The 12,407-nt window shown below is 43.4% G+C and overlaps 1 protein-coding gene across 1 annotated transcript in view; it reads right to left on the reverse strand.

Moving 5' to 3' along the window:
• Positions 1-12,407, reverse strand: part of LOC121535312 (adenylate cyclase type 1-like) — an 86,403-nt gene that overhangs the window by 22,616 nt on the left and 51,380 nt on the right. The window contains exons 5-7 of the mRNA XM_041842257.2: positions 3,012-3,139; positions 1,378-1,536; positions 1,044-1,185 (exon numbers count right to left, since the gene is read on the reverse strand). Of these exons, the coding sequence (XP_041698191.2) occupies positions 1,044-1,185; positions 1,378-1,536; positions 3,012-3,139 (429 nt within the window). The remainder of the gene's footprint in view (positions 1-1,043; positions 1,186-1,377; positions 1,537-3,011; positions 3,140-12,407) is intronic.

Below are 12,407 nucleotides of genomic sequence, written 5' to 3' on the forward strand. Positions count from 1 at the left end.
TCTGACCATATGACATTCTCCCAATCCTCTTCTGGATCATCCAAATGCACTCTAGCAAACTTCAGACGGGCCTGGACATGTACTGGCTTAAGCAGGGGGACACGTCTGGCACTGCAGGATTTGATTCCCTGGCGGCGTAGTGTGTTACTGATGGTAGGCTTTGTTACTTTGGTCCCAGCTCTCTGCAGGTCATTCACTAGGTCCCCCCCGTGTGGTTCTGGGATTTTTGCTCACCGTTCTTGTGATCATTTTGACCCCACGGGGTGAGATCTTGCGTGGAGCCCCAGATCGAGGGAGATTATCAGTGGTCTTGTATGTCTTCCATTTCCTAATAATTGCTCCCACAGTTGATTTCTTCAAACCAAGCTGCTTACCTATTGCAGATTCAGTCTTCCCAGCCTGGTGCAGGTCTACAATTTTGTTTCTGGTGTCCTTTGACAGCTCTTTGGTCTTGGCCATAGTGGAGTTTGGAGTGTGAGTGTTTGAGGTTGTGGACAGGTGTCTTTTATACTGATAACAAGTTCAAACAGGTGCCATTATTACAGGTAACGAGTGGAGGACAGAGGAGCCTCTTAAAGAAGAAGTTACAGGTCTGTGAGAGCCAGAAATCTTGCTTGTTTGTAGGTGACCAAATACTTATTTTCCACCATAATTTGCAAATAAATTCATTAAACATCCTACAATGTGATTTTCTGGAGAAAAAAATTCTCAATTAGTCTGTCATAGTTGACGTGTACCTATGATGAAAATTACAGGCCTCTCTCATCTTTTTAAGTGGGAGAACTTGCACAATTGGTGGCTGACTAAATACTTTTTTTCCCCACTGTATGTCCTAAAATGTGTGTCTATTTTTATAAACACACATACACACTCATCCTCACACACACATACAAACACCTCTAATCCTACACACACATACACACATGCACAAACTCTTGATCATCCTCTCCCAAGCAGATCTCACATACTGTACACACACACACACACACACACACACACACACACACTCACCCAGACACAAACACACACAAACACAAACACACCTTCCGTCGGTGAGTTGGCACAATGAAGAAGGTCTCGATCTGGTGTTTGAGGAGGAAGGCATTTCTCTCATGACCGTTGCCTGGCTCAACCTCATAGTCTCCATTCAGGGAGTCCAGGGTCGCCTTGGTGATATGGACCTTCCTGGTGGAGAAGGAGAAACACATACAGAGTCAGCCTCATGTGGTGCTACCTAATGCTGTTGTGCCCTAGAGCAAGGCACTTAACCCCTAATCGCTCCAGAGGTTCTGCTCACAGCCTGCATTGTGTGTTTGTTGTTGTGTGTGAAGTTGGGACAGTAGATTTTGGCATGGCATGGTGGTAACTGGTACTAACCCAGGCAGTCCCCCTGCCTCCATCACATTGGCCAGTGTGACGTCGTTGGACCATACGTCATACTGCCACTTCCTAAGTCCCAGGACCCCACACAGAACCCGGCCCGTGTGGAGACCCACACGCATGTTCAGATTCACCTCCGTGGCCTCCGCTACTGACCTGCAGGTGCATGAGGAGAGTCATTACAATATTATAACATTGATACTGTGTGTAGGTGTGTGTGATTGTGTGTGTATGTGTGTGTGATTGTGTGTGTATGTGTGTGTGATTGAGTGCGTGCGTGCGTACGTACGTACGTGCTTGTGTACCTGCCTGCGAGCCAAGTGCCAAGTCCCTAAGTGTGCCTGCATGCATGTGTGTGTGTGAGAGTGTGTACGAGTAGATGTGTGTGTGTGTGTGTGTGTGTACTATAGCGTTACTGTATACAAATCATGTCTTGCCTTAGCAGCCAATGTCACAAATTCCACAAATGTTATTCTTCCATGATATAAATGGTGCTGCTCCTCTTCACCTAATAATAAAGACAGACCAGGCAGCTGAGTTCTAACCTCCCTCCCTCCCTCCCTCCCTCTCTCTGGAGGAAAAAGTGCACATGTTCTGGGGAGATAAGCCAGAAGGACAAAATGGTTGCTCCTCCGGATTCTAAACTCTTTTTTTTTTTTTACGTAAGAGTGCAGACAGAGGAAAATTCCACCCATATGGAAGGAGCAGGATGAGATTTAAGAGCAATCTCTAGACTCTCAATAAACAGGGCAAAATGCTACACTGGTCACCAATAGGAATAGGAATGAATATGCATATTAATCTACCGTTAACATAAAAAGGCAAGTGTTTTCATTGTGTATTGTAGCCCTATGTGTCTGTGTATAGTCCTATATTGTCTATTTATGAATACTGACATCCTGTGTGGCCCTGTGCACATAGAGTCATATAAGACCAAGCCAATGGCCATGCATTTAACACGGAATGGGATACACCTTATTGAAGTGTTGAGCTCTTTCTTCTTTCTCCAAATTGTGCAGGACATGCAAATGAGACAAACACTTTCACGCTTCATAAAGAAGCATCCAAATGCATTTCAATTCCCTCGCCTTCAAATGAGATTCCACTCTCAACTCTATCTGCAGTCTTGGCATGTATTCATAGCAGCCAATGACAATCCACCTAAGGAATCCTTCAGCCAGGACTAACTTGAACCACAGTGGTTTAGATGAGAAGAATAGAGAATATCAAAATATCCCCAGTCTTCAGTCTGGCTTTTATCCCTGGTCAAACCAAATTAATCAATATAATGGCTGAAAGCCATGCAGCAGGCTCATTCCATAGAGCCATAAAGAGCTATGTGATATGGTGTCCATCACAACTCAATGTGTCTGTACCTACATAATACTGTCATTAACAGATGTCAACACTGACCCTAACATCACAATGACTGACGTGCTTTATCAGTCAACCATAAACATATACAGGTGATGTGTTTACCATGGACGACTTATACAACCTGGGACATAACACCACATCAGCCCAGGACCTGGCCCAGAACAGGACGTCGTGGAGAGACAAATGCCGTAGCGCTATGCTCCAAGGAGCTAGCAATGACTGAGTAAGTGTTTACCATAAACCTATAGACTCACGTGATGGTGTCGATCATGTCCAGGCCCATCTCCACACAGCAGTGGGCGTGGTCAGTCTTGGGCTGGGTCAGACCTGACACACAGTAGTAACAGTCTCCCAGGATCTTTATACGCCTACAGTGGTTCTCCTGTCAATCAGAGTGCGAGAGGGGGGTAGAGGGAGAGAGAGAGTGGAGAAAGAGAGCTATATAAAGCAGGCAGACAAAGCATTGAGGCATTCAGTTACTGTTCGTTTGAACATTAGAATGGGCAAAACGAGTGACCTAAGCGACTTTGAGCGTGGTATGATCGCCGGTGCCAGGCGCGCCGGTTCCAGTATCTCAGAAATGGCCGGCCTCCTGGGCTTTTCACGCACAACAGTGTCTAGGGTTTACTGAGAATGGTGCAACAAACAAAAAACATCCAGTCAGCGGCAGTCCTGTGGGCAAAAACAACTAATTGATGAGAGGTCGAATGAGAATCATGCAAGCTAATGGGCAGGCCATAAACAGGCAAATAATGGAGCAGTACAACAGTGGTGTGCAGAAAGGCATCTCTGAACGCACGACTCGTCAATCCTTGTCACGGATGGGCTATTGCAGCAGACAACAACACCATGTTCCACTCCTATCAGCTAAAAATAAAAAGAAGTGGCTCCAGTGGGCACGCAATCACCAACACTGGGCAATTGAGGAGTGGAAAAACACTGCCTGGTCCGACGAATCCCGGTTCCTGTTGCGTCATGCTGATGACACTAGTCAATGGCCCCATCCTGTCTGGCGTCAAAGGTACAGGCTGGTGGTGGTGGTGTAATGGTTGCTCAATTGATACCAATTGAGCAACGTTTCCATGCCCCGAAGAATTCAGGCTGTTCTGGAGGCAAAGGGGGGTCCAACCATATACAGTATGCACTAATGTACAAATACACTATAACCTATCCGGTCCCACTTTAAACAAAGTACAATTTATAAAAGCACCACATATATGCTTCACAAATAATCTATAAGCATATGTCATACTCTATAAATGGTCTATAAACATACATAGTGCTATGCTATGTCACATTTTGCAATTTACCCTACAGTTAGAATTGTTATGTCCTTATGCCTATTATTTGATTTGTTAAGCACCTTGAAATGCATCTGTTGTAACAATGTGCTATGTAAATAAAGTTTGATTTGATTTGATGTCACCCTTTATACACCATTTGTAAAGTATCCCATTTGCTTATAGATGATTTGTGAAGCATTTATGTAGTGCTTATGAAGCCTTTATGTATACTATATAAAGCCTTTATAAGTTGTACTTAATTCAAAGTGGGACTGCATATCCTGTAGGCTACTATGTGTGATGTACACACTAATGTGAACATATAGTATATTGCAAGATGTACTGTACAGTACAATTCCAACTTAAATAAGGAAATGCTTCTAAGTGCAGAACCACAAGAGTCCCCACTCCATCATATCATATGATCAGTGTTGTAGTCGTTTGTAGGTGAGTCACACCGCCTGCCTGCCGGCTGGCTGCCTGGCATGATGTGAAGCTGTGCTCTGTTCTGGGATGAAAGGAGCAGTGGAAGTATAACCCATCATTAAGGATCTGTGAGCCACAGAGATCACTGTGAGCTAGCTGAGATAGGGCTGGGGGCTGGGCTGCTATGGGGTAATAAGATATCCCGGCTCCCATTGTTTCTCCGTGGAAGGGATGTGATCGTGGACTGAGCAGAGCATGTGAACTAAAAAAATGAAAAGACTCATAACTATGCAGTGCATCTCTCAGTGTGCCACGGAAAGAAGAAAGTGGATATGGAAGCTCGATTTTTAAAATGCAAGTCTATTTGTGTTGAATGAGAGAGAGAGAGAGAGAGAGAGAGAGAGAGAGAGAGAGAGAGAGAGAGAGAGAGAGAGAGAGAGAGAGAGAGAGAGAGAGAGAGAGAGAGAGAGAGAGAGAGAGAGAGAGAGCTCAAAGACATTGCTCCTGCATTTTTCAGCATATTTTTACAAAAAATATAGATTTAGAGTTAGATAAACTTGGATTTTTTGGCTGGGACATATACAGGATGCTACCCTCCACAACATAACCTTCATTCCAAACCAAAACTCCAAACCTACAACCTGATTTTGGACAGAATTACCTGGAAGGCTTTCTACCACCAAGGATTACTATTCCCAAGCTATACAGCAAATGCTCTGGCAAACAAACAGAAACCTGAAAACATCATCCAAGCTGGAACTGAGTGAGTAATGTTTAGTCGGAAGCTATTTTTTTACTTTCAAAAACCAATAAGAAAAATACATTACAATGTTATATTTTACTTTATAAGGACTGAATGCTAAGGCTACCAAACTTGCTAGTACAATTAGCACTGACGTGTAAAGTGAGAGGTGTCAAAGTACTTGAGCCCAACAATGGTCTCCCGAGTGGCGCAGTGGTCTAAGGCACAGCATCGCAGTCCTAGCTGTGCCACTAGAGATCCTGGTTCGAATCCAGGCTCTGTCGTAGCCGGCCGCGACCGGGAGACCCATGGGGCGGCGCACAATTGGCCCAGCGTCGTCTAGGGTAGGGGAGGGAATGGCCGGCAGGGGATGTAGCTCAGTTTGTAGAGCATGGCGTTTGCAACGCCAGGGTTGTGGGTTCGATTCCCACGGGGGGTATACAAAAAAATAATAATGTATGCACTAACTGTAAGTCGCTCTGGATAAGAGCGTCTGCTAAATGACTTAAATGTAAATGTAAATGTAATGGCAAAATGAAGCTCCTTATGGGAAATCAGGAGACAATTTTTGCTGACTTTTACAGACCATCCCCTGGCATGGCACAGTGCTATACGAGCACACTACCCCTCTGTTAAGGGGGGGGGGGGGTGTTAGCGATGGGTGGAAACTCAGGATACTAGACAACGAGGACTCTGAGTCAGCTAATATAAATCTCTATAAATCTGGAACAGTATTGGTACAGGGCAACCCCAAACAGTTCCAGCTGGACTTCCACCTAATCAAAGAAATAGCTCAGCAGGAGAAGCTCTCCCTTGAGAAAGATACCCCCACCCCGAGTGGGTCAGACCAGACCTCTTCATTAAATAATCCCACAGACGAGCAACCCCAAGCGGAAAGTCAACTTCCCAGCACAGAGTACTGCTGGAACAGCAGGTGACTACACTCCAGTCAGCACAGACCCAGACAACGGTTCAGCACAACACCCCCTTAACTAGACCTGGAGAGCTGGAGGGGGAGAGAGGCATATCTGCACTCTGGACTGTGGTGATACAACATCAACAGGAGAAAGAGCAGGAGCAGGAGAAGAACAGAGCACTAGAGGAGAGGATCAGAGTGCTGGAGGAGAAGGTGAGAACGATGACGGGTGACAGAGAATAACTCATTAGAGAGCTGGCCACCCCCGCAGAAAAGCCAGCAGAACAGCCCACCTCAGATCCTGGCCAAAGTCTCGACACCGCAGCAGAACAGTACACCCTAGACCCTGACCATAGCCTCGACATCACAGCCAGACAAACAAATGAAGAACCCCAAGCCCAGGGGATCCCAACCCCTCTGAGCACGTCCCCCCCTGTCAGCCACCCTGATAGCCCTCCTGACGACCCCCCCACACCCACTGAGGACATACACAAGCCATAGATTGTACTCCTTTTGGACTCAAATGGGAAATACATACAAGAAAATAAACTTTTTCCCAAACACACAGTGTCTAAACTCTGGTGTCCAAACACCCAGCACGCCCTAGACCGTCTGAGGACCAACTAGGATCACCCAGCCACATAACAATACACACAGGCACAAACGACCTGAGAACACCAGGACTGATCACCCCAATACATAAAAGAGGAGACAAATTTGACCCCAATAACTACCGTGGGAAAATCCCCTGCATTATCATTAACAGCAGACTAGTTCATTTCCTCAATGAAAACAATGTACTGAGCAAATGTCAAATTGGCTTTTTACCAAATTACCGAAAGACAGACCACGTATTCACCCTGCACACCCTAATTGACAAACAAACAAACCAAAACAAAGGCAAAGTCTTCTCATGCTTTGTTGATAAAAAAAAAAGCTTTTGACTCAATTTGGCATGAGAGTCTGCTATTCAAAATGATGGAAAGTGGGGTTGGGGGAAAAACATACGACATTATGAAATCCATATACACAAACAACAAGTGTGCGGTTAAAATGGGCAAAAAACACAGTGCCGTGGGGTGAGACAGGGATGCAGTTTAAGCCCCACCCTCTTCAACATATATATCAACGAATTGGCGAGGGCACTAGAACAGTCTGCAGCACCCGGCCTCACCCTACTAGAATCTGAAGTCAAATGTCTACTGTTTGCTGATGATCTGGTGCTTCGGTCACCAACCAAGTAGGGCCTACATCAGCACATAGATCTTCTGCATAGATTCTGTCAGACCTGGGCCCTGACAGTAAATTTCAGTAAGACAAAAATCATGGTTTTCCAAAAAAGGTCCAGTTGCCAGGACCACAAATACAAATTCCATCTAGACACCGTTGCCCTAGAACACACATAAAACTATACATACCTCGGCCTAAACATCAGCGCCACAGGTAACTTCCACAAAGCTGTGAATGATCTGAGAGACAAGGCAAGAAGGGCTTTCTATGCCATCAAAAGGAACATAAAATTTGACATACCAATTAGGATCTGGCTAAAAATACTTGAATCAGTTATAGAACCCATTGCTCTTTATGGTTGTGAGGTCTGGGGTCCACTCACCAACCAAGAATCCACAAAATGGGACAAACACCAAATTGAGAATCTGCATGCAGAATTCTGCAAAAATATCCTCTGTGTACAACGAAAAACACCAAATAATGCATGCAGAGCAGAATTAGGCTGATACCCGCTAATTATCAAAATCCAGAAAAGAGCCGTTAAATTCTATAACCACTTAAAAAGAAGCGATTCCCAAACCTTCCATAGCAAAGCCATCACCTACAGAGAGATTAACTTGGAGAAGAGTCCCCTAAATAAGCTGGTCCTGGGGCTCTTTTCACAAACACAAACAGACCCCACAGAGCCCCAGGACAACAACAACAACACAATTAGACCCAACCAAATCATGAGAAAACTAAAAGAGAATTACTTGACACATTGGAAAGAATTAACAAAAAAACAGAGCAAACTAGAATGCTATTTGGCCCTTAACAGAGAGTACACAGTGGTAGACTACTTGACCACTGTGACTGACCCAAACTTAAGGAAAGCTTTGACTATGTACAGACTCAGTGAGCATAGCCTTGCTATTGAGAAAGGCCGCCGTAGGCAGACCTGGCTCTCAAGAGAAGACAGGCTATGTGCACACTGTCCACAAAATGAGGTGGAAACTGAGCTGCACTTCCTAACCTCCTGCCAAATGTATGACCATATTAGAGACACATATTTCCCTCAGATTACAGAGATCCGCAAAGAATTCGAAAACAAACCCAATTTTGATAAACTCCCTTATCTACTGGGTGAAAAACCACAGTGTGCCATCACAGCAGCAAGATGTGTGACCTGTTGCCACAAGAAAAGGGCAACCAGTGAAGAACAAACACCATTGTAAATACAACCCATATTTATGTTTATTTTAGGGCTGTCAAATGATTAAAATTTTTAATCAAATTAATCAGAATTTTCAGTGGATTAATCATGATTAATCACTATTTGCAATTACACCTGAATCCTAACCATTTTTTTTCTGAAATGCATACCAAAAGATAAATAACAGGACACAGATACATAATTTTCATATTATGTCTGTTTATTAACACAGCCAAATAATGGTGTTTTAAATCAAGCTGAAACATACTACACACCATAATATTTGTCTTTGGCTGTGGCTCTTGACGGTGGCTTATAGAATGAGTCTTGAGACGCCACTTGCAAAACATCAAGGAAACCTGAGTCTTCTACAATGCTAATGGGTCTACAATCCTTTGCAATCCATTTTGCTATTGTGTTGGTCAAATTATCTGAGGTTGATTTTGTTAATTGCCTGCAAACATTCAGCGTGGTCTGGCGCAAACCACTTGCTGAATCTGACGGCCCAGCAAACGCATGTTTGGCGTTGACATGGTACTTCAAGCTTGAACAGCTCCGGTGAAATTGAAACTCCTTCTTACAAATCTTGCAAATAACCTTGTACTTGTTAACTGTACCATCATCATTCTTTTTATATTTGAATCCGTCAATAGGCCCACTTTGCTCACCTTGCTCCATCTCGCCTCTAGCTCCCAACCACTTTCCTGACCTGAATAATTTGTCACACTGCGCATGCGTGAAATGCGTTAAAAAAATTGACGTAATTAACAGCAAACAACTAATTAACGTCGTTAACGCGCTATTTTTGACAGCCCTAGTTTATTTATTTCCCCATTTGTACTTTAACTATTTGCACATTGTTACAACACTGTATATATACATACTATGACATTTGAAATGTCTTTATTCTTTTGGAACTTCTGAGTGTAATGTTTACTGTTAATATTTATTTTTTATTTCACTTTTATTTACTATCTACTTCACTTGCTTTGACAATGTTAACATACGTTTCCCATGCCAATAAAGTGTCACGGTTTCGGCCGAGGCTGCTCCTCCTCCTGGTTCGGGCAGGCTTCGGCGGTCGTCGTCCCCGGAGTACTAGCTGCCACCGATCTATGTTTCATGTTCGTTTGGTTTTGTCTTGATGTTGTACACCTGTGTCTTGTTAGTCCTCGTTAGTGTCCTATTTAGTTCTCGTTGTGTGTGTTTGTCTTTGTGTGTGATTGCTCTTCTGTTTTGTGTTGGAGCTACGTACTTCCCTCCAGTGTTTTGGAGAGGTTTTTCGCACATGTTAGTGCGCCGTTTGTTTGACGCCTGTGTGCGCCGTTATTTCGCCTTCGGGCTTATTGTGCTTATTTTCTACGTGAATATTGCACTAAAGTCTTTTGGACTGAGCTTCTGCGTCCTGCGCTTGATTCATGCACCACACCCACCTTCAGCACCCCTTGACATAAAGCCCTTAAATTGAAATTGAATTGAGAGTGAGAGAGAGAGCTTGTTAGCTGCTTAAAATATGGTTTCACTTTCCATAATTTTACCTACAGGCTACACTCACTTTGTTATTGCTCAGTGGTACTGAGGCGTATTTCTTTCAAGTCAGATACTGTCTTAAAAAAATATACATTAAAAAAAGGAAATTCTGTGTTTTGATATGAGCTTTTACAGCAATAATGAATGATGAAAATAATGACGGAAAACTCTGATTCTTCTAACGGACAAAATCATAATTCATCATAAATCAAATCAAATTTTATTTGTCATATGCGCCAAATACAACAGGTGTAGACTTTATCGTGAAATGCTTACTTACGAGCCCTTTCCCAACAATGCACTTAAAAAGTAAGAAAACGAGCAAATAAATATAGAAAATAGTAACAAAATAGATAACAATAACGAGGCTATATACAAGGAGTACCAAGTCAATGTGCAGGGGTACGAGGTAGTTGAGGTAATATGTAGGTAGTGGTAAAAGTGACTAGCCAATCAGGATATATAATAAACAGAGTAGCAGCAGCATATGTGAAGCGTATAAAAAGATGTGTATGTGTGGAGTCAATATGTATGAGTGTGTGTTTTGTGTGTATGAACAGAGTAGCAGCAGCATATGTGAAGCGTGTAAAAATATGTGTATGTGCGGCGTCAATATGTATGTGTGTGTGTTTTGTGTGTATGAGCGTAGGCAGTGTGAGTGTTTGGGTAGAGTCCAGTGAGTGTGCATAGAGTCAGTGCAAGAGAGCCAGTGCAAAAAAGGGTCAATGCAAATAGCCCGGGTACACATTTGATTAACTCGAGAACCTAGCAAAAATCTTTTCATTTATCTGACTTTCATTTGAATGAAGTTGAAGAATGGGACTAATAACAACTAACAACAACTAATAAAACAAGATAACTCATGTAAAGCTTACTGTGTCCATAATAGGTATATAGGCTATAGGTTGAAAGCTTTTGTGAAAGAGCACAGTTAGAAAGATATGGCATATACAGTGAGGGAAAAAAGTATTTGATCCCCTGCTGATTTTGTATGTTTGCCCACTGACAAAGAAATTATCAGTCTATCATTTTAATGGTAGGTTTATTTGAACAGTGAGAGACAGAAAAACAACAACATCCAGAAAAACGCATGTAAAAAATGTTATAAAATGATTTGCATTTTAATGAGGGAAATAAGTATTTGACCCCTCTGCAAAACATGACTTAGTACTTGGTGGCAAAACCCTTGTTGGCAATCACAGAGGTCAGACGTTTCTTGTAGTTGGCCAGCAGGTTTGCACACATCTCAGGAGGGATTTTGTTCCACTCCTCTTTGCAGATCTTCTCCAAGTCATTAAGGTTTCGAGGCTGACGTTTGGCAACTCGAACCTTCAGCTCCCTCCACAGATATTCTATGGGATTAAGGTCTGGAGACTGGCTAGGCCACTCCAGGACCTTAATGTGCTTCTTCTTGAGCCACTCCTTTGTTGCCTTGGCCGTGTGTTTTGGGTCATTATCATGCTGGAATACCCATCCACGACACATTTTCAATGCCCTGGCTGAGGGAAGGAGGTTCTCACCCAAGATTTGATGGTACATGGCCTCGTCCATCGTCCCTTTGATGCGGTGAAGTTGTCCTGTCCCCTTAGCAGAAAAACACCCCCAAAGCATAATGTTTCCACCTCCATGTTTGACGGTGGGGATGGTGTTCTTGGGGTCATAGGCAGCATTCCTCCTCCTCCAAACACGGCGAGTTGAGTTGATGCCAAAGAGCTCGATTTTGGTCTCATCTGACCACAACACTTTCACCCAGTTCTCCTCTGAATCATTCAGATGTTCATTGACAAACTTCAGACGGCCCTGTATATGTGCTTTCTTGAGCAGGGGGACCTTGCGGGTGCTGCAGGATTTCAGTCCTTCACGGCATAGTGTGTTACCAATTGTTTTCTTGGTGACTATGGTCCCAGCTGCCTTGAGATTGTAGTGTATTAAGATTATGACTTTGCTAATGTTTTCAAGTGGAACCTGAGAGGATGTTTATTTAGTTTCAGAGGGAGTTGTTTTAGGGTGACGCCCCATAGAAGACAGGGAGTGTGTGTTGTAGACAGGGGATTGGACAGTAGAGGGAGCCACCCATATTTTGGGGAATATTATAAGTACTGGGTTTGAACAAAGAACATTAGAGCAGACATATTCTTTTGGGACTCTGCTCTCCGGATGATCATGACATCTGTAAACTTATGCTGAAATCTTGTGATATGAATAAAACTTATGATCAAAGCTCAGTATAAGCGGACTCCTTTGTTACAGCATAATTAGCAACATTGACTCGACACTACAAATTTGGCGGCGAGTGATGAGGCGGGTCTGCGTCTCTGCTGTGTTTCATTC

Source organism: Coregonus clupeaformis, chromosome 21 (genome assembly GCF_020615455.1).
Source record: "Coregonus clupeaformis isolate EN_2021a chromosome 21, ASM2061545v1, whole genome shotgun sequence".
In the NCBI taxonomy this organism is placed as follows: Eukaryota; Metazoa; Chordata; class Actinopteri; order Salmoniformes; family Salmonidae; genus Coregonus; species Coregonus clupeaformis.